This window comes from Larus michahellis, chromosome 1 (genome assembly GCF_964199755.1).
Source record: "Larus michahellis chromosome 1, bLarMic1.1, whole genome shotgun sequence".
In the NCBI taxonomy this organism is placed as follows: domain Eukaryota; kingdom Metazoa; phylum Chordata; class Aves; order Charadriiformes; family Laridae; genus Larus; species Larus michahellis.
The window spans coordinates 150597654-150621065 of record NC_133896.1 but is presented as its reverse complement, the minus strand read 5'-3'; the positions used below and the strand labels follow the sequence as shown (position 1 = coordinate 150621065).

General features: G+C 39.8%; 1 protein-coding gene across 2 annotated transcripts in view; it reads left to right on the top strand.

Moving 5' to 3' along the window:
• VWA3B (von Willebrand factor A domain containing 3B) overlaps nucleotides 1–23412 on the top strand; it is a 74673-nt gene that overhangs the window by 13292 nt on the left and 37969 nt on the right. The window contains exons 7-14 of one of the 2 annotated variants that reach the window (XM_074608427.1): nucleotides 1610–1779; nucleotides 3595–3719; nucleotides 10338–10454; nucleotides 15079–15275; nucleotides 15867–16021; nucleotides 17864–18002; nucleotides 19421–19552; nucleotides 22626–22724. In XM_074608427.1, the coding sequence (XP_074464528.1) occupies nucleotides 1610–1779; nucleotides 3595–3719; nucleotides 10338–10454; nucleotides 15079–15275; nucleotides 15867–16021; nucleotides 17864–18002; nucleotides 19421–19552; nucleotides 22626–22724 (1134 nt within the window). Of the gene's footprint in view, nucleotides 1–1609; nucleotides 1780–3594; nucleotides 3720–6950; nucleotides 8107–10337; nucleotides 10455–15078; nucleotides 15276–15866; nucleotides 16022–17863; nucleotides 18003–19420; nucleotides 19553–22625; nucleotides 22725–23412 lie in introns of those variants that run through there. The other variant, XM_074608417.1, reaches the window with a different exon arrangement.

Sequence of the window (23412 nt, the reverse complement as noted above, 5' to 3'; positions counted from 1 at the left end):
TTTTAGCTGGATGAAAGAGAGAGGGAACCTTGTAAAACTGAACCAAAGCACAGATAGATGCAAGAGTTATGTTTCTGTGCACCTTTTTCTAACGCTAATAAGTATTTTGTTAATCTTGCACTTTAATGGAACACATTCATTTTTCTCTTTAACCTTAGTATTTGTCTAGAACTAACAGTGGTGCCAGGATACCTGGCTGACCACAGCCCTGCTTGCTCTCAAGCAAGTGTGGTCTGTAACTATGGGCCTCGCCTCCCACATACCATGTCTTGACCCCTCTACAAGATCCAAGGGAAGCCTGAGGTGGCTAGGTGCTCCTTCGTTAATTTGCCTGGTCTAGCCTGAGAATGAGTTGCTGCTTGGGAGAGATGTCTTCCAGTGCTGAGGATTGGCCCAAGTATTTGTGGCAAAAGGTAGAGGAGGGAGACAGCTTGAAATCCAGAAGTCCGTGTCAGTTTGTATCAACATGCTTATGATGTGGGACAGTACAGAGATCCTACAGCCTGGAAGCTTCGAGTACAAACTGGACAAAAGATGTTCATCTTCTGGTTTCAGCTCAGGGAGCTGAAATATAAATCAATATCAACAGCAGTTAGTGGAAATGCATGAACACACAGGTGATACTGAATTTGCTTTACTACTGCATGAAATGACGTGGGTGCAGAAACATTTCCTCAGTGCCATCTCAGACTCAAATAGTTGTCTTCTTTCTTGTGGTGCATGTCCCAGGATTCATAGTCATACTTGAGCGTAGTTTTTCAGTTAAAAACTATTTATCAGATATTTATCAGTTGGTGTGTACCATACCACAGGCCTGATGAGATAGCTGTTCATGAGATATCTGTTAGATATGAGATATGAGATAGCTGTTGTTACATTTGTTTTTAATGATGGCAAAAAATTCAAGAATCATACTTACTATAAGGATTGTTAGTATGGATAAGCACAGGTAACATCAAATCCCTCATAATGTAATACTCAAGCAATAACTAAAGGACATTTCGTCAGCTTCTCTCTCTTCTTGCAATAACATTTTCAGAATATGAGTGTGTGTGGTCATAATAAACCTGCCAAGCTCCCTCTGCCTTGGGAAGTATGAAAATGCAAATTATCTGTAAATACCATCAGTAGCATTCAAAGAATGATACATCTTTCTTACCCTCAAAATACATACAGCCAGTAAAAGTATATCTGATATATAAGTTCCTACTGATTTTCAGCCCTGGCAAGGTACCAACATAGCATCTCTCTCCATAAAAGTGGAATGTGGCACAGAGCCTTGTCCTAACTAATAATACAGTTGTCCTTCCTTACACCTCTCTTTGGTTTCAGTTAATTTCTGTGGAAAGGGGCTTGCATTGGGCAGAATCAGACCCACAGGCTGTGAGCCAGGTTCTCTTCTCACTTCAGAAAATTTTGTGTGGACTTCATTTGAATTACTAGCGTAAATGAGGGGGAGAACCAAAGATCTGAAAATCTTACAGCCCAAATAATGGGTTCTACCAAATTTTCCTACCAGTACTCAGCTTAGGACAGTGCTTGAATAAGTACCAGGCATCTATGTAAAACAATGTCTTCTAATTACCATTTTTTTTCTATTTAATGACAGGTCGAAGCCATTTATTACTTTGTTGTGGGTGATGTTCCAGTGGACACAAAGCAGCTACTCCTTGAGAAGGTTTCTCACGGCCCCTGTCCAGTCAACACTGTATCTTTCAATGCCAGGGAAGATGAAACTATTATTTTTCTGAAAGAGTTGAGTTGCTTGGCCTCTGGCAGGTATGACAAAGAAGCAGCACAGCAATGATTTGAGTACTTGTAAAGTGCTTTGCTGCTAGGAATGGTATCTGAAGATATCTGAATGTAACCCCTGTTTTACTCATGAGGAAAATGAGACAAAGCAGTTCAGTAAGCGATCTGGGGAAACTGGGGAGATAGTCTGAGAGATATGACTAAAATGCAGGACCTACTCAAACAGAGTCACAGGGTGACAACGTAAAACTGAAGCAAGTTTTCATTGTATTGCTTTGTACTCCGGTAATATCCACAGGCACCAGCAAAGGATCTAGAGTTTTGTTGGATCAAGTGCCATACAGACATGTACTGAAAAGGTAATGCCTGTCCTAAATGGGAAGTTCCTGGAACAACAGAAAAATGATGTGTTATCCATTAGGCTTGGTCGTGTGGAAATGCAGTTCTGTGTCATGCTCTCTAGCATCTATTTGATATGATTGGTGGAAACTGATATATTCCACATGGCTTGTTGGCTACTTAATTCTGGGAATCAGCCACGTAGTGGGAATCAGCCACGTAGTGAGAATCAGCCTCCAGTAGAATGGGATAATAAAACTAATCTTGATTCTGATATCAAAATAAGGAAAACAAATGAATAAACGCAAAGCCCCACAATACCATACTCATGCTGAACAACAGGAGGGCAGTAGGAGTCCGTAGGTGTTTGTCTGCTTAACAGAAGTCACTGTACAGCTACAGAGCTGTGAAATGGCAGCTAGCTCTTTCTGTTTCACTGTTGTTTGTGCAAGAGTGGGAAGACCTCCAACAGTAGAAATCTCCAAATGACAGTAAAGCAATTGGTAAGATGGCAGCTGCTTAGCTCTTTTATAGCCATCTGTGTTTAGAAGTAGCTTTTAAGAGGTGGAGTGTCTGCCAAAAAGCAAGACTGTGGGAAAGTGTTATATTTGCTCTGGTCTGATGTGTGTCTGAAATGATTGTGGTCATTCAGAACCGTGGTACCTCCATGGTACCAGATACATTGCCGGTCACCATTGTTCATTTTCTTTTGGCAGTTTTTACCTCTTTTATAAAAGGAAAGTGAATGTTTCTTGTATGGTAGAGAAAGAGGCAAGAAGAGTTGTGTCAGGCAGCTGAGATGAATCACTTTGTTTGGTATGAGTCCCACTATCTTCTTTTTGCATAAGTTTAGCTTTGGTGCAGAGACTTATTGGACCAATTAATATCTTGCTGGTGGGTATTTGCCCAATAGCTGTCTCTAAGTTTAAGTCAGCTTTCCCATAGGAACGGCCAAGTTCATGGGCTTTTCATGGCTTGAGACTGTTTCTAGTGTAGTTCTGTTTTAGAAATGCATCTTTTTCCTGCTCTGAGAGCTTCTCTGTTTTGACAATGAGGGTAAATGAAGTCTGCTTGACTTCCTGCTTTGTATGTCAATAATGAAATAAATGTTTCTGTGAGGCTTTCAACTGGGAGGCTAATCTGATAAAAAGGTGTTACTGTCATCTCAGACATCTTAAATGACATGCTTGCTCAGCATGTTAAAAGCATTAATTAAAAATAGATTTCCAGGAGAATGAAAAGGAAGGTGCATCAGAGTAAATGATACCAAAATGAAAGGATGTTCTTCGTGAAAGGACTTCAGAATGTACATAAATGTATATATGAGGTTTGATAATATTTGTAGTGGTGTTGTAGTTGAAGGTTTGGATATATTGGATAGATAAGCAAATAATTCTGAAGTTGTACACCACTATGATCTTGCATATGTGACTTACATTTTGTTAAAATTAGGAAAGTATTTATGTAGTTTACATACTGGTGAAAACTCATTTTGTATTACAGATTCCATGCTTTTGCTGAGAAGAATGACTATAGAGATGCTACTGGACCTGCACTAAAATGTGAAGAGGATGGAAAAGGTGTAATTGCCCTGAATTCCAGAAAAGTGAAAGGGCGAATGCCACTAGGTAGACAATATAAAAACCAAGATGATACTGATTTTATCAGTGAGGTTTCAGAATAGAAATATAATATTTGATTTTACACTTGCTAAGTGTAAAATTAAAAGAAACCTTCTGTAGGCATGGGTGGGGTGAGAATAGGACTGGTCAAATGGAAATTCTGTGGGTGGGAAGAAGAGGGAAAGGAAAAGAGAGAAGTGAAGAGAATAAGGATGTGCGTGTGAGAATGAAAAAGAAGTGAAAAAAGGGAGAAGAACATTTATTTAGAGAGTTGAAGAATAGTACTGTTGTGTTTATGCCAGTGGCCTTGTGGAAATGTAAAGAGAGATGGCAGAAAGGAAGAGGAATAGCATGGAAGACCATTTGATACAACACCCACATCAGTACAGGCCATACATAACATAAGGGGATTAAATCCGCACAAGGTTGACTTGCTTCTCTCAAGATCTGAATTTGTCATAGACGGGCAACGACCAGAGTAAAATAACCATAGAGAAGAAGGTGCAAATGTGTGTGTGTGTGTGTGTGTGTGTGTGTGTGTGAAATTGATGAAAAAAACCTCATGATGAAACAAATAACAGAAAGAAACAGTTTTACTGGGGGGTGGAGGTGGGCAGAAACCCCTCAGTGTGTTTCTTATTAGTCACAGTGCTACTTCCTCTGGGATAAGTCAGCCTTACTGTTCACTGGGACTGGACTGGGGTTTCAGCCAGGTTGGGAGGCGACCAGCTTGTGGTGTGAAGTGAGACTGTGTATGTCAAGCCTGGTATCTTTATCAGCAGGACATTAAATTAAAAAATGGTTTCTTTTAAATATCAGGAGGCTTAAGGCCTCTTTATGCTAATGGCCCGCATCCCCATTATGCTGGGGAGCATTAGTGTTGCCCCAAAGGTAGAACAGTGTTATCTGCTTCTTACTGCTAGGGATTGTACGGCATAAGGTGGATTTAGTGACTCGCTGAAGGTCGTTTGTCAGTCTTGGACTAACTGGCCCATGTTTCCTGGGTTGTAGTTCCTTGTGTACTAGCCTATCCTTCACTAGGACTACGATTGTAACAGTACGAGAGAACCATACTGGGCAGACAGAATTAAGAGAGGGAGGTATCACCTGTTTTTTTACTTCGTGAAGGGACATTCAAACCTAACCCACTCAGGGTTTTGAAACCAACAGCAGAGAATGCTTCAGAACCCTGTCTCTCATTTCATACTAATTCAGAGCAGTATAATGATTGCCTTCGGTCTACTATGAGTGCTTCCTTGCTGAACCCCATTTGGGGGGGTGCATGGGGGGAGCTGGCTTCCTTTTCCCCCAGGCAGCCAGCCTGTGTCAATAGATGGGCCTAGAGCTCCTGTATGACTGAAATTACTTCCTCACCACTGTTTCTAAAGCTGAAAGCTGAATAGCTTTAATCGCTCAAAAGGGCAGTAATCTCCTTGAAGTGCATTGTCTGTTGTGTCTTATTGCTATTATGGAGTAGGATTTACACATTAAAAAGGAACACAATTAGCTTTCTGCATTTACAGGGTATTATAAGCCCAGTCGTGACATCACTGGCAGCCAATCAGAGCATTTCAGTCGTATGCAGAATCTAAAGTCCTTTCAGAAAAGAAAACACATTGGAGACGTTATTCTGGTCTGTGTCTGATGTCTCTTGTTTCAGAGACTCCTTCAAGGGTGTAGAAGGCAATAATAATAAAAGTGTCGATTACTCAGTAATGGGCTCCGAAACTGGTGCTTAGATGTGTGGCATAAACTATACAAGGAAATAAACAGAGAATGAACCAGAGAATCTTCGAAACGTGGTGTTTCTTGTAAATAAGGGGAGGCACAGGAATATTTTGATTATGTTTCTTTTTGCACCACAAACGCAACAGCTGGAAACTGAAACTCATAATTATGCTTTACGGACTGGAAAAGCCATTTTAAGGACATCTGATAGTTTTCTGGGTATCCACTGAATAACAGCTTTTTGCAACTACAGAGTATCTTCATGTTCACTCCTTTTCATCTGCTTAACCAAAACAAGTCGGAAGTGAACTATTTAAAACTTTAGATAAGAGCTCTATTCTCCCCTGTTTTGCATCTTGAGCAGTCATTTAGAAAGCAAGCGTGAGAAACTGCCAAATTTGAATTTTTTTTTACACTCATTTTGAGTGGGTACTTGAGATCAAAACAGGTGTAAGCCAGTAAAGAATTAAGGTCCTTATGATGGCAGACACAGATTTTCTTAAGGCTTTTACATAAAGCCTAATTTCACCAATGTGGTGATATCTCCTCGTCCAGCACTGATTTTCCTGTTATTGCTTGTGCCTACATTCTTCATATAGCTTCTTCATCTGCAAAAAGCTGCAGAATTAAGCAATCCTGTTATGTAGTTAAAAATATACGTGGAAGGGAGGTGAAATTTAAGTTGGAACTTGAAGACATAGAGGGCAAGAGATGGGTGAAAGCTGTGAAGAAGAAGGTTCTTGAGAAAAAGGGGCACGGTTGTGTCATCTGCCTGGAGTGACAGGGAGATAAGTGATAAACAGGGCTTGAAAAGCAATGGTGTTTTCAACTAGATCCTGAAATGAATAGTAGGTCCTCGTTGGCTGAAACAGAAACAACTGTAAATCTCTGCACCGTGTTTTTCTGTGTGGTGGAATAGGCGAAACGGTATGTGTAAAGAAAATGCAAATGGACTGAAATCAGGATTTGACTGATTTGACAAATCCAAAGAGGAATGTGTCTGACCTCCTGTGAACAGTGTAAGGCTGTATTCTTAGGTGTACTTGATTTCCCACATTTACCTATGATCATAGGGAAAATTTCAGGTTGCTGTATGTAAAATGGGAAGCATATGAGCGCCAGCCTCCTCTATGCCATTGAAGTCAACGAACTCTGCACTGCTTATGTACACAGACATGGGAGAGACAGAACCCTCCCTTCTGAAAGCCAGGATAATGATTTAAGAGTAGCTACTTTGCCTACAAGCTGTAGGAAAGATCATTGCCTCAACTTTTTCCTTGTATGTGCTTTGCCTAGTCTTAGCAGCCTAACCTTGGCCTGGCAAATCTCTTTGCTAACGTGTAGAGTGATGCAGATAGCTGCTCTGCAATACCACATGGGATACAAAGTTCATTTGCTTTGTCCATTTGCCCAGTGGGAAAGGGGCAGGATTGGGCTACGGTGAGTTTCAGTGCTTTTCAGATAAATGCGTACTCCCCTCCTGTGCTCCTTTGTACCTCCATTCAACCCCCTCTAAGTGGGGATTTTAAAAATCAATGCTTGAGGGAATATTACTATGTTCTGCTGCCACATAGAGGCTGAGGAAGGGACCAGCAGTGAAAAAATGAAATTGCCCATTTTGCCTTACAGGCAAATGAAGTTTAAAAATAGATCTTATTCCATTAAATTTGGATTTGCTTGCTTCCACGGTCTAATTCAGATAATCAGAGAAGTAAGAAATGCTTCTGTTTACGATGAGTTGCTTTTGCATTGGTATTTGCTTGATGTTTCAAAGATATTGTAGATTTTGCTGGCGCTTTTTTTTTTTTTTGTATGGGCTTTTTTTTCTCAACAGGTTTTGTATCTTCAGTGTGAAATCAAATGGGTTATAGTGACTTGTCTAACTGGATGAGTTTGCCTGCTGGGAGGTAGGTGTGGAAAAGCTGCTTCTTTTAAGATTGCCTGACGGTGTTAAATAACTGGGAAATGGAAATGAGGGTGGTTATGAGTTTCCGTGTGCGTGTGCAAGTGTGTTTGTGTTTTTCGCTTAGACCTACCATCTTGCTTCTCCATTCGCCGGTGTCAGCAAAATGCTTCTGCCCCTCGCCGCAGGCTCTCCCCGCACCCTTCCCCGTCTTCTTCCTCTTTTCCAGGGCCTCCCTCCTTCAGAGCAGAAACGCCATTTAACCCAGGGGAGGGCACCTCTGAAACGTTACCCAGCGCGAGGTGCTCCGCTGGGTCGCGATGGCTATGGGGAGAGCTGAAACAGAAGCCGGGGGCCGGGCAGCAGGGCGTTAAGGCCGGTTCCCTCGTGCGTGTCTGGTGGCCGCCCTCTTGCCGTTGCCGTGTGGCCGTTTTTGAATCGGAGGGTCCCCAGGGTTTCAGCCCTGGTGTCCGTTAAACTGCCAGCCAGGGCAGCTGGGGGGACGGGGAGGGCCCTGTGCATCTGGGGATAAAGCGATTTTTTTTAATTTTTTTTTTTTTATTTTTTTTAAAGACGAGGTCTTTTCCTGGGAGGCGGGTGCCTGAAGGCGTGGAAGAACCAGTGGGCCTGGAACGGTTGGGGCTTGCACCCCCCGGGGGGTGGTGGGGGTGGTTTTCAGATGCTTTTCAGTTGGTGCCCCTCCCCGCCCCCCCAAAATGGCACAGCTGAGGTGTGAGAGCGGGGAATTTAAACCAAACAGAGGTTTGTGCTTTCTTGGTCATTTTTCTTTGATGCGCTTTGAGGGCCGGGCTGGAGGTTGAGAACCAGACCTGGAAGATACTATATGTTGTATGTGTATGTATATTTTGCATTTGGGGGCTCAGTTTTGAAAGGCACAGCTTTTCCTTCCCACTCCTCCTTAGCTGGAGAGTAAAAGAGGCCAAGGTGGAGGTGGAGGTGAGCCTCCAGTGTAGAGAGAGAAAGTTGCTTCAGTCATAACTGCTTGCAACCTGCTCTCCAGGCTGAACCCAGGAAAAACTGCTGCCAGATAAAATGTTTTCTAAGCAACTTGATTGACCTTCACAATGTGCAGTTGTTGATGCCTGCATTTGCCCTGTATAGTAAGTGTCATCAAACATATTTGCTTTGAAAGTGCGTGTAGTTTCACTTTGCTGTGCTGCAGCATAAATAAGGAAAATAAACCTTCTTGTGTAATACCAGTTCAATACATATATCTTACTGGGGACAGTAACAATAATCCTGTACATTTGATGAGTCTATAGCATCGGTTTAAGGGGAAATGAAGCAAAAAAATGATATCATCAGTATTGTTTTACAGGTAGTTGAAATATGTATACTTCTTTCAATGTTTTCAAACATAACATTAAAAACGTTCATAAAATTAAATTTGGATCCTGGTATTTGATAGTTTATGGAGGATATCCAGATTTAGTTGGAGACAGCTCCACTGGAATTGCATTCTCAACAGTGTTAAACCTAGAAATATGTGCGCGTGTGGTGGGAATGGATGTATTTTGTGGTTTTAGCTGTGTCAACAGGTGTGTATATATATTCGATGGCTGACTACTCATCAGAAAATCTCTAGCTCCCTACTTGTTGGAATTTGGCAAATGCTCAGATTTTGCATGTTTTGCATTTCTGGGGAGGGATTGTTTATAAAAGAAAAGCTGACTTCTTTCTGAAGTATTTGAACAGAATACTTTTCCTTAAGCTTAAAAGCTAATGATAACAAACAGGTTTCTTCTTCCTTTTGTGTTTTATACTGTGGAATGATCTGCTTTACTAAAGCTTTTTGTGATTTAGGAAATGCTGATCTTTGTCCTAATGGCTGAAACAGATGTTTTTGAAATGCAGGAAGGTCCCAGGAGATGGCAGTGTACAACAACACATTTCAAAATATTTCTTGGAAACTAAAAGCATTTCACAATTAAAATTGAGTTGTTATTTTGTAAAATGTTCATATTATTATTTCAGGGAAGTTTATCAAAGAACAAAATGATCAGGTAGGTTTGTTTACTGATAGCCTACTTTAGTAGACAAGTTTGCATGTCTTATCATTTGTACAGTGAACCACCACTGTATATTAACCGAACCACTAGATGACAAGATACAGTTTGCCTTGTTCAGCATCTTTATGTGCAATTCAGTAATAGATTGTAATCTGCAGTAGGTTGTAATACGCATTTAGTTAGGATAGCTCACAATTCAGTTTCTTTTATATTTTTGCTATAACACTACACACAGTTTCTCTGTATTGTCCTATATTGCAATTTAAACTCTGTGAATAACCTAATTTAACACATTTTTTAGTAATGGTCATATTGCTTAGGTATACACGGTGCCTCAATTTTAATAATTTTACTCTACTAAATAGAGTAAACTTCAGGTTTCAATTTTTCCAATTTTTTGAGAATATAGCCTGAGAGTAAAAAATTTTATTTTTTTTAGCATTCATTTATGACTGTTGAGAACTGTTAGCATGAAAATAAACTTAGCAAAATTTCATCACATACTTTTCAGGAAAAGAAGGTTTTATTTTAAATAAAGGTATTTATGTACTGTAAGGGTATTGAAAGAGTTGAAAATATCTTCTCTTTAAAGTTTCAAAGTTGGATCTAATATTTGGAGACAGCTTTTGCAATGAAGTCCAGGGGACAATATGTGGATTTCTTTGTGGAGTTTCCTTATTATTATCTGAGAGTGTTATAAAGGATTTTCTTCCATTGTGGGAACAATTTGTGGCCAATTCTGGAGGTTACTTCTACCAGGCTAAGCACCTCTCATATCTATCAGCTTTGAGATCTTTTTTGAAGTCTATCAAAGAATAGCACTTGTCACTGCAAAGGGACCTCAAGAAAACACGGTTATATGGCAACATCTGGATGAACCCAATGACTTTGTGGTAATTGAGGAGTTATAAAAAGCAGAAATTGTCTCAAAATGTCAAGTTCTTTTTATGATTTCTTTTGCAGTAGCTGGAGTCCGTGAGGATGTTTTTTTGATCTGGAAGGAGTTGGAGGAAGCCAGGAGTACAGTGAAACAAGTTCAGAAAATTTTATCAGAATCTGACCAGCCTGCTTCTCAAGATGGTATAATTTATGTTTCTTTCAAGAGAGTTACCATTATATTAATGTTCAATATTTTATTTGTGAACAGTTTTGATTACATGTCAATTTGGGGATGATTTTCTCAGAAATGTGTATATACAGGTAGCAACTGTACTTGGCATCAAAATGTAGGGTTGCTTAAAACTTTTCATTATAAATCTCTGTTTACTGCTGCTTAAACTTGCTGAATTTTAACAGCTCATGCTGAAACACACCATTTTTAGTTCACCAGTGACTGGGTTTAGAAATTACCTAGATTTCAAGATATTGAAATAGATTTGTTGTGGTCTCTCCCTCTCTGCCTGGGCCAGTAAATTTTTAATTTTATTCTACACAGTGCTGGGGAAGTACCTCATCTCTCTCCCATCATGGTCGTCTTAGGATAGCCTCCAACCTGGTATCTAGTTCATTCCCCTAAAAGGGAAGAAGTGTGGGTTTGAATTCTCTTAGTCAAAGGTAAAGGACTGAAACTGATTTTGGATGAGTGCTCTGACAACTCTTGTGTTAAGAAACATGGAGGAACACCCACACTTGTTCATTAAACTGTCAGTTCCCACCATTACGTTTGGCCTAGAACATGATCCATTTGTTGTTCTGTGCATATCGATTGGATTGAGCCCTATTGGAGACAGAAGCATAGCTGGTTTCTGAATCTCTGGAAGGTTTTGACAGGGGATGGTGAGAAACTACTCAGCCCTGTGAAGATGGAGGTTCTCTGGGCATGTTCTGGTGCAAAATGATCCCACTGACAAGACCTAAATACTGAAAATTTAGGAATCTGAAGAGTCTAGGCAGCTTCAGTGTTGGACTGCAACTGCGGGAGTGAATTTTCAGGATCATAGCTATGATTGCCAGTGCCTCCATTCCGCAATAGTGCCTGGTTTTAAAATACTTACATGGATTCTGGTGGTATTTTTTGCATAAGTTGATACAAGATTCAGGTTGAGTTAGCACAACCAGTCATCAGTGATTTTGTGTAGTTCCAGTATTGTTTTTGCAGTGCAATTGCTTTCACTTTGGCTAGATGGAGGCTGGGGCCAGACACCCTTTTCTGGATCACCTGCTGCAGAATGCTTTGTACAGTCAGTTGGTCAGTCACTTGAACTCTCAGTGGCGTGTTGAGATGTGTGACTAGGGTGGTGATGGTGAAGATTTGAAGCTGCCTGCACTGGGGTTGCACATCTGTCAATAACGTAACTCTGCGGGATTTAGGCTTGAGTTTTTTTCTTCTGTGAAGGCATAATACAGTTCTTTATACTGGTAATCACAGAATCATAAAATCATAGAATCTTCATGGTTGGAAAGGAACTTTGAGATCATCGAGTCCAACCATACACACACACACAAAAAACCCAAAAACCCAAAACCAACAACCTACAATCTCTGCCCTTCAGAGCATGCCCTGAAGTGCCAAATCTAGACATTTCTTAAATACCTCTAGGGACGGTGACTCAACCACCTCCCTGGGCAGGCTGTTCCAGTGCCTGACCACTCTTTCCGTAAAGTAATTCTTCCTAATATCTAATCTAAACCTCCCCTGCCGCAACTTCAGACCATTTCCTCTGGTCCTGTCATTATTCACCTGGGAGAAGAGGCCAACACCCACCTCTCTCCAACCTCCTTTCAGGTAGTTGTAGGGGGCAGTGAGGTCCTCATGAGGCTAAACGTGCCCAGCTCCCTCAGCCTCTCCTCACATGACCTGGTCTCCAGACCCCTCACCAGCCTGGTAGCTCTCCTCTGGACATGCTCCAGCACTTCAATGTCCCTCTTGTACAGAGGGGCCCAGAACTGAACACAGTACTCAAGGTGAAGCCTCACCAGTGCCGAGTACAGAGGCACCATCACTTCCCTACTCCTGCTGGCCACGCTATTCCTGATACAGGCCAGGATGCTGTTGGCCTTCTTGGCCATCTGGGCACACTGCTGGCTCGTGTTAGGCTGGCTCCACCAGCACCCCCAGGTCCTTTTCTGCTGGGCAGCTTTCCAGCCACTCTTCCCCAAGCCTGTAGCGTTGCTTGGGGTTGTTGTGACCGAAATGCAGGAGCCGGCACTTGGCCTTATTAAACCTCATACCGTTGGCCTCGGCCCATCGATCCAGCCTGTCCAGGTCCCTCTGTAGAACCTTCCTACCCTCAAGCAGATCAACATTCCCACCTAGTTTGGTGTCATCTGCAAACTTACTGAGGGTGCACTCAATCCCCTCATCCAGATCATTGATAAAGATATTAAACAAAACCGGCCCCAAAACTGAGCCCTGAGGGACACCACTGGTGACCGGCCGCCAAGAGGATTTCACCCCATTAATCACAACTCTCTGGGCACAGCCATCCAGCCAGTTTTTAACCCAGTGAAGAGTACACTTGTCTATGCCATGATTCGCCAGCTTCTCCAGGAGAATGCTGTGGGGGACGGTGTCAAAGGCCTTACCAAAGTCCAGATAGACAACATCCACTGCCTTCCCCGCATCCAGAAGGCGGGTCACATGGTCATAGAAAGAGATCAGGTTGGTTAAGCAGGACCTCCTTTTCCTAAACCCATGCTGGCTGGCCCTGATCCCTTGGCTGCCCTTCCCTTGCCGTGAGAGCTCACTCAAGATGATCCTCTCCATGATCTTTCCTGGTACCGAGGTCAGGCTGACAGGCCTGTAGTTTCCCGGATCCTCCTTCCGACCCTTCTTGTAGATGGGCATCACATTAGCCACCTTCCAGTCATCTGGTACGTCCCCTGTTGACCAGGATTGTTGATAAATGATGGAGAGAGGCTTGGTGAGCTCTCCCGCCAGCTCCCCGAGTACTCTTGGGTTAATCCAGTCTGGCCCCATAGACTTACGTGTGTCTGGGTGCAGAAGCAGATCATTGACTACTTCCTCCTGGATTATGGGTGCGTTGTTCTGCTCTCCATCTTTATCTTCCAGCCCAGGAGGCTGAACACTCTGGGGATAAATAGCATCTTCTGAACTAGCAGGACTTCCCATATGAGGTTAAACAGCTATACCATAATCCATATGAACAAAAAGACCACAGCAAAGCTGCAACAGCGCCCTAATTTCAGTGTTTATTTATGTTTTCCTGACTATGCAGCTTTAGTGTTCTTTTAGTGTTTGCCTTTGTACATAATCACTTCCTAAATAAATTAAAAGAAATTAAATTACAGTGTGATTTATTTTTTCAGTTCTTCAGCATTATTTGACTGTTGCCCGTTAATCCAAATAACTGCAGTTTTTCTTTTTGCCTGCATTTCTTCGTCATTTTGCCTTCCTGATCTGTTTAAAATGCTCTGCTGCAAAATGTAGTTCTGAAGATTGCAATGTTCTGCAGGAGAAGAAACAGAAAAAGAGACAATTTTTCTGCTTACTCTCCAGATAACGCACTAGTTACCTGAACTGAGACATGACTTTTTACATAAAGCATGTGGAAGAAAGAAAACAACACTTTTCTTTTTAAAATTGTGGAAGTGCATTTGTGACGCTTGCCATACTGGCTGTTCTAAGGACCACGAGCAATCAGAAAGCAAATGTTTCCACATGAACAGGCTCTGACCCTGCACCTAACCTGATGCTGGCTGATCTCTGTGTGTGTGAAGGCAGTAGATGTCTCCATAGGTTGGTTTGCAGGCTCAGGATCTCAGTACTGTTGTCACTGTATCTGGCTCTAAACAGAGTAGACATTCACACCACCTACGTCCACCAAAATTAAAGTGTGACAAAATAAATTCACCTTGCTATGAGAACCAGTGCTGGGTCATTTGGTTTAGGCATGGTTTATTGAATTAGTGATGAGTGAATGCAGAGCCCTGTATTCTATTACTGGTACCCAGAGATGTGCAGTGCCCAACCTTAAAAGGGTCCTTCAAAAATTTCTAAGACAATATGACATAAAACGGTAAACAGGAGAACAGTCATACCAGATCAGACAAAAAAAATAAAATACCCTTTTTCTTACAGTATCAATTAAAAATGCTAAAAGAAGGGTGTAGAACTAGAGAAAATGTTAAGATGGTAAACAAGTGATTTGTGGCTTGGGATACGTGGTATAATATTCAGCCTATGAAAAGACAATATTGCAGAGAAACACAGTAAAATCTTTCCCAAAGACATTGTGGTTTGCCTTTGAATGGCCTTCTCTGAAAAAGACCAATGGCAATGTTAACCAATGTTCTCCTTTTTTCAATTTTTTCAATTATATCTTTTTCAATTATATCTTCCATTGTTTCATTTTCTCAAATGATTCTCCTTGAGTTAGACATCTTATATAGGAATTTTTTCTGGCATTTTGTGATTCAACCAGTGTGAAGGTTAAGTCAACCATATTCCTTTTATACGTTGATCCTGTAGCTATTTATCTTCTTCCCTCCTTGACTTCTGATGGGTTTGTTCCAGTTAAAAAGGACTTTGTTGTGAAGAATTGTCTGATAAGAAAAAAATACACAACCAAAGTAGAAAATATTAAAAAACAGCCAGAAATATCTGCTCTCTCCAATGTTCTCGGTGCAAGCAGAACAAATTTGAAAATTTTAACTCCAGTATCATAGCCTATTTTTGAAAGTAGCTTATCCAAAATAAACTGTGTTATACAGGAGATTTTGTTTGTTTTATTTTATTTTTTAGCAACCAAAACTGATCATCCGTTACAAAAGCACACATCTGACAAATATTTGAGTTCTGAGAAGTGGTTACAGAAGTATGGCTTGAAAGCTCAGAAGCTCACACTGTACGATGCACTTGCTGATTGTACTTTTCGCCATGCAGATGGGATTGTTGACATAAAAACTAAACCAGAGGATGAATCTTCACAAACTGATGCTGTGAGTATTGTTGATTTTCCTTCATGTCCTGTGAGTTGTTTGGTTTTTTTTTTAAAGTTTGAAAACTTGACAGATAGATAGATGAATTTATGATAAAGTGTATGGTCCATTTTTTGTAGGTTTTGTTCAAATCAGCTTAAGATTGTTTCAAAGAACTATTTGAAAATGACTGTTTTAAGGAGTCCTTCCTGGTCCACATATAATCTGCAAGGAAGAATCTGGACTGGCTTAAGCAATACCTTGTATTTTTATGGGGTAGGGCAAAGATTGCTTGTCATCTTTATTTTTCTTTAGAAAAAGTGTTGGTCTCAGCTGCTCTGGTGTTTGCAGGTCCTTAAATTTGGATTCATTTGTCTTCTATTTATTTTTCTCAAGCTCTAACATTACACTGTTTGGTAAGCTTTTGTTTTTGCTAGCTACAAGAATAAAACCAGTTTCTATTGACTATTGCTAGGAGCACCTTATCCCATGTCTATTTCTGCACATGTTCATATGCAACAAGCATGTACCTTTGAAGTTTGTTTGCCAAATATTAAAGGCACTGCAAAATAATGTGTTTTGGAACATGAAACATGTTTTTCTTGCCTGTAGGAGACAAAGAGGAAGGTAATTCATGCAAAATACTGTGACAAGTTTGTACATACCTTGTGGAAAGATGGATCTGTAGTTCACGTGTATGTTAGTACAGAAAAATATAAGCAGTATGAAGAGAAAATGAGGGCGGCTCTCAGACAAGTGGAAGGAAGGTTAGTGTTCTGTCACGCAAAATCAGTTTGTATTATTTTACATTGGTGTTGAAATGTTTGACGTTTACTGTCATAATAAGCTCAAGTGGTTGGTAAACTGCCAGTAGCAGTACTAAGCCAGAAATCCATTTTAGATCAGAATCTTGTGTGTAGGATTTCTTAGTAGTCACATAAGAAAACCGATGAACAGGTTTGTGTTTTGTTATCCTTCTGGAACACAAACATGAAAGTCAGCCTGCACATTATTGAAATACTACTGAAAGTGCCAGAAAGCATCAGGACATAAGGTAGCAGATAACTTCTAGAATCATCAATAAAACTTTAGTAAACGTTCATCCTGGGATGTACCTAGGATCTCTTGTGATACCTCTAATACCAAGTAGCACAGCTTGGGTTGTGCCTGTACTGATACTGGTTATCTGCCCTTTTTGCAATTTTATGGTGAAGACGAGTTTGAATAGTCTAGATCACCGTCAGGGCATGGGCTATTAAGTAATGCATATGATCAGAAGTTCAGTGCTCAAGCTAGCTCTGTAGTTTACTTTTCTGCAGCTGTATAGATACACTCTTAGCTTTTGTAGGACATCTACAGTAAGAAGGCAATCTGAGAGTCTGATTGATCTGTCCTAAAGATGCCCTAAAGTAATTTGGCTTTCATGTCTACATTAGGAGAAGAAGGAAACTTTCAAAATGGATATTGTAGAACCGAGAGAAAAAATAAATGTTGCCCTCTGTTTTGTGTATTAGGACAATGAGATGTCTCACTGAAAAAAGCAGGATTTGAACTTTCATTTTATTGTTACTTCTCTACCAAAAGAATAACAGCCTGAATACATTTAGCAAGGTCAAGCAGAATTTTGCTACTCCTTTTAATTTATCTTCATCCTGCTGTATTTAGGATAACATTAACATACTGTGAAAGGAAAATTTCAGGTAAAGTGTTTTGATGAATTTTTATTTTTGAAATCTGAGCCAAGATGATGGGTTTGCTGTTTTGAATAGTTCATCTCACTGTTAAAAAGTCTTGGTAGACCTCATCAAACACTTCGGGGTATAACTAATGGAAAAATAGCAAATGTAATAGTAACCTTTAAATTTCCATTGTATCATTTTTTTAAACCTCCGTGGAGATGAGTAATATTTTTCCCAGGGCCATTATATTCCGTCTGTTAAATGTCTCTGTTTCACAGCAGGCAAGTAGTTTATGACTCTCAAGGGAAATCAGATTTGGACCTGCTGCAGCCATTACCAAGGAAATGTTCTTGTACGCAGCAGTATGTATGCGTGTATCTAACTGGCAGGCGTGCTTAAATCCTGTTTAAAATGTAAAACTAAGTCTGTATATAAAGTTCAAGGTCAGCAAAGCAACGAAGCATCTGTGTTATATTAAGACTCTTCAAAGTGCTCAAGTTCCTTGCAGAATAGGTTCTCAAGTGGTTCCCTGAAAAGGGAAGCATATTAGCATATGCTTAAATGATTTCCTGAGTTCAAGCTGGAGAACAGTTACAGGGGCAACAGTTATAGTTACTTCCTTGTGGTTTTCCCAGCTCAAACTACCTAATAATTGACTTTATAAAGGTGCTGTATTGCTTTGTCTGTTTTGTCTGTCTCCAGCTTCCTACTGAAATTAGAAAATAAATATGTCTTGTGTTGTTATGTAGTCACAGAGGATTGGTTCATTGAGGCCAATATATCGCTTCTGACAGTGAGTGGTAACAGGTGCTTAGGGAAAGAGAATAAGAGGTACAGCAGTGATGAAAAGATCCTTCTTGTTAGATTTTGATACGCGAAGCTCCAAAGATCTTACAGACCAGTTTTTAATATTTTTTTTTCCTCCCCCAGGATTAAGTGGCTTCAACAGGGAAGCAGAGGGCTTTTTGGGAATGTGTTTGAAGATGATGTCTATATTCTTATTGATACCTCCCAGTCTATGAAGGATAAGCTGCCACGGGTGAAAGAGAAAATATTTCAGCTCATACAGGTGTGATAAAGTGATGATTCTGACAACTGACAAGCATTTTAGACTAGGCTGATCTTTTCTGGGTGGTTATTACTCTAGGTTCTGTTTTGTGTTTGATTTTGTTTTGTGGTGTTTTTTTAAATTATTTTAAAAAACCAGAAGCATTATAAAAATATTTTGATTTTCCTTGGTGTGCTCATTTTTCAGTTAAAAATTTATATTGTTTCCTCATTTGAATAAATATTTGAAAAAAAAAGAGGAAAATGTTAAAAATTAAAAAAGCTTTAGTAGTTCTTCTTTCCCTCAAGTCATCTCCCTCCTAAAAAAAATTGAAAGAAAAAACCAAAAAAACCCCTATGCAATAAAACACATTTTCATTTTTATTTTTAGGCAGCGTCATCCAGTTCCACTGGCATGTTGTGATTTGTAATGTGTGTTCTAGATTCACTTTCATGCTTTTACAATAGAGGGTCTAGAATGTTTTGAACTTGCTTGCATCTTACAGTAACTCAGAACTTTGCAAAGGGACTTGCAAAGTGCAGAAGTACCTCAAAAGCAGTGAGTACTGGGAGACACATCTAATACAGGATTTATCTTACCTAGTTTTAGAAATCTACAATGATGTCACCTAAGCTTACATTAGTATTTGAGAGAAGCAGGCACTGTTAAAACATGATTAATCTTAACTTTTTTAGACCTGAGAGGAGTAACTGACAGAAATTCCATTAGTCTGGCATTGATAGCAATCATTATTAGGGCTAGAAAATGTAAAACTGTAACAGAGGTTTTTGAGCTAAGTGCACAAGTGATAGGACATAGTATCATGTGGTCCTCTAGGCAGATCAGCACTAGAAAATTATTAGATACCGTGCCAGAAGGTTTCACGGGCAGCTACACAGAAACGGTGATGAAAGGGAGGCAAAGATTCCAGGCTCTGAAATTTTGTACTAGCTTGCACAAATCTCTCCCTCCTTACAACTTCTGTCCAAAAGCAACTTCAGCAGATTCTTAGCTTAATTCTCTCTAGCTGTCCTAGTTCCCCTTGCCAGTGCTCTACATTGATTCTTGTTCTCCTCCTCTAAATGATGTCTTTCTTTGATTCTGATTTCAATTTCCTTTGGTCAGCAATCATAATCTCTTCCTTATACCACTATTCATACCAAGTTTCATCTCTCTCTTTCTTGCCCTCCTAGATATTTGACATATGAGTAAATGAGGACTTACATCAGGAAGTTCAAGTAATCTTAATAATTTTAAGCAATAATTTGCTCTCTCTCCATATGTCTCTTTGTGTACCATAACTGAATGTTATTGTAATTTATTGTAACCATATAATCAGCTCTGTATAATAATTAAAACAACTCCTACCAGTCAGTATTTCAGGATACAAGTATTCTTTCTGTTAACACTGAGTAAAATTCAGATGCTGTCTCTTGCAGGAACAATTGAGATGCAAAAAGAGATTTAACTTTGTGAAATTTAGTGCTCAAGCAGTGGCATGGCAAGAGAAACTTGCTGAAGTTAATGAGGAAAATTTGCAAGATGCTTGGCTTTGGATAAAAGGGCTTGAGGTAACATGGGAACTAATTATCATAAAGCGTGTTTGTACAAAGTTATATTTGTGTCTTCTCTTTCTGTATGGCTGGGGTATTTTTGGATTGACTAAGTATTTGACTTGAGTAAGCTGAAAATATAGATGATGTATAGACTTTAGTAGATCTGAGTAAAACGTATTATCTTTGTCAGGTATAATAATCCTTTAACAGTGGACCTGTTTATAAGATCATGTTAATTAAACTTGCAGCCTCCTATGTTTAGTAGCCACAATGCAAGCTTTGGCTAATTTGATTTCTCTAGGCACCATGACAGTGCTCAGACCCTGTGTCTAAATTTGCCACTCTTGGTGCAGGGATGCTGCATGGATGAGGGCTGTCGCTGGCAGGCTTACAGCTCAGGGATGGTACAGAAAACTGGTGCCAGCGAACTGGAGGAGCATTTCTAGTCCCTTTTGGTGCCTAGATAGACAGCTGACTGTAGCCTTCATAGGAACACGAGAGCAACCATACTTCGACCAAATGCCTGTCTGTCTACTCAATATTCTTTCTCTGACAGTGGCCAAAATCTGAGGATTTTTCCCTGAAACAGTAGCAATGCTTGTAGTTAGCCACAGTCAGCCACCAGACTGTAGCTGTCGGCAGTTTTAGGACCAGTTAATGTGCCAAATGTGGACAGCAATGTTATGAGCACAGGACTGAAAATCAGTTGTACAACAGTACCGATATATCCCATGTCAAGTTTTCTAACACAAAAACCATGTTTATAAAATAAAAGTCCTCAGCATTATGACAGCTTTTCCTCAAACTTTATCATGAAATTCTTGGGGAGGAGGGAATAGTGGAAGCTACATAATACCTCTGAGACTACAAAGCAAGATAAATAACTTGGTATTCTCAGAAAGTACTACCAGACAAACACATGGAGAAAAGAAAGTATTAGTGTGGCCTCACTGAGTAGTTGGTGAATACTTATAACTGAGGTTAGTAAACTTAGTTTTACTGCCTTTCTTGAGACTTGAAAAGTTGGCAGTGTTTAAGCCATATACATGGTACAGCATCGTGCAAGTTCAATAATACTTTGAACTACTATACTTTGATACCATCTTGCACCATTTGGGAATGGCCTTTTTCATCATTATTCATGAAGTTGTGAATTGTTGATTATAAATTTCCTTCTAAGTTCAGATCTAGACATCTGAAATGGTACAGAAAACAGTCTACTTTTTTCGGGGATGACATCTGCTGCTGACCTTTTAGTCTGTTTAAAGCAGTGCAGGCATAAGTCTGAGATCAGAAAGCTGGCTTTAGAGTGAAGCTGAAATGAACAGAGGATTGCTCTGGAATATTAATCAGAGTAGATCCTTTGATCTTATTTTATACACATTGGTCCCGGGATGTTGAATAAGGAAGCTGAGCTATAAACAGCAACTAACTGTTCCTTAAAAATCCTTTAGAGGTGCTAAACTTTAAAACTTTGGGGGTGATTATGCCATGTAGTTGAAGCATGTCAACTTTGTTTAAACACTGATAAAAACAGTAACAGTAGCAACTAAGAAATTTAAAATTAACAGCTGTTATTGTAAGGTACATAGTTATTTCACTCACATCATCAGCATCCACAGTATTTTCCCGTGATATAGTAGAAGAAGTTGTTTTGTTTCAAATCAGATCAAACCCACGTACCATTATTGAAAAGAGCCAGGATGGCAAATTTACACATAATAATGAGTGATGTGTGCCTAAAACTTTATAATGCTTACTAAAACATTAGTAATATTAGCTATATTTAACACAAAGAAAATGGCTCAGGCTAGTTATTTCTTATGAGTGAGTACTGATAAGGATTGTTTGTGGATTAGAAGATAGGACTATAAAGTATCTGAACTGTCTTGTTGTCTGGCCCATGTAGTCTTACGTAGACATACAGAGTCACTCTCAGAGTGTATCTCCTATTCCATTTCACCTGATTTACTTACTCTGCCCTTTCTAATAGAACTGTTTGCTGGAGGGATGGACTGGAGGAAGTTTTAACACAATTATTTGGACTGAAGAAATAATGCTATCTTTTAACATATTTTTGCATGTATGGGTCAATGTTAGCGATTTACATTTAGCTTCTGTAATGCATTATATATGTGGATCCTGAGTCTCTTCTCACTTACACCACTGCAGTCCTCACAGCCCTCCAAACTGATACCAAAAAACACTCATACCATTTCAGGGATTTTGCTTTGGCCCCATTGAAAGGCTAAGACTAAGACTTCATGAAACACTTTTCCATACTGATATAACCTTACATTTTCCTTAAATTTGGAAGGCCTTGTACACTGAATTTTTGAAAGGTGGAAGTCTGAAGATGTAAACTGTAATTTTTAGGTTCCCATAAGCTGTGAAATGCATTTCAGTGAGTCTGGAGTTGCATTTAGTCTAAAAAGAAAAAACACAGATCATGATCACCAAGTTTGTGAATGACACAGGAAAAGTGCTAGTATTACTCAAATATGAATATTTAAGGGGCACAGTATTGCTTTATTGCATATGTTTTGCTGTTATAGCTAACTTCTGTGCCTAAAAATACATGATGTTTACACTGATGTGCTGAGGGGGTAGATGGGAGATAGTCTGGAAAAAATACTGTTCAGAAAACCAGGAAGTCCTTTACCTATTTTTGAGAAATAAACCCATACAACTCTTTTGAATATGTACTTCAAGGGAGTGTGATGAGTTGGCTGTCAGGAGCAGCATTGGGAAAATATAATCAAATATAACTTTTATTTCACATCTTGCTATCTGTTTATAGTCTTTTAGTGATTGCTTTTCCTTCTACAGCTTCTATTTCTGTTGCCTGTATTTTGCTTCTGCATGTTTCCATAAGTACTGAATACCAATTTTGTACCAATTTCTGTTACTTTGACATTTGATTTGATTTTTCTAGCTATTTGACATAAATATTTTCACCATTTTATTACTCATTTCGGTTCTGTAATATCCCTTGAATCAGTACACTGTCATATGAATTTAAGAATAGAGGCAAAGAACTGTTAGTATTTATAGCAGTGTGTTTGTTTTTTTCTTTTTGGTTTCTTAGGCTGGAAGTTCCACAAATACACTCAAAGCTCTCCAGGTTGCTTTTGCCGATACTGACACTCAGGCTATCTATCTCTTGACTGATGGGAGACCTGACCAGGTATTTCTGAAATGAGAAAACAGAAAATGCAGTAATGTGGTGCTACAGTGATGGTGTCAGAAGGCTGAAGTATGAGATTAATATCATACCTGCAGAGCTGAGTCTCTTGGACATTGTCATAATCTTGAAAAATTGTATGTGAAAAATGTGCTGTTTGTGAATGGGTTTTGATTAGAACTCTCTACCCATAGTCTAGTCTTTGGTGCGTGATAACTCATGACATTTCCCATGAGTTATTTTAAGGATCTGGTAACTGATTAAACATTAAACTGTATGTTAGTATCAAGGTTAGGATTTGTGTTAAATAAAGTATCTCCCTGATTTAGTACAAATATCTCATGAATTAAAAATCAGAAAATAATGATGGTCCCATAGAATCATAGAATTGTTAGGGTTGGAAGGGACCTTAAAGATCATCTAGTTCCAACCCCGCTGCCAGGGGCAGGGACACCTCCCACTAGATCAGGCTGCTCAGAGCCCCATCCAGCCTGGCCTTAAAATCTTCCAGGGATGGGTCTTCTACCACCTCTCTGGGCAGCCTGTTCCAGTGTCTCACCACCCTCATGGTGAAGAACTTCTTCCTAACATCCAGTCTGAATCAACCCATCTCTAGTTTTAATCCATTCCCTCTAGTCCTACCATTACCTGACATGCTAAAACGTCCCTCACCAGCCTTCTCGTAGGCCCC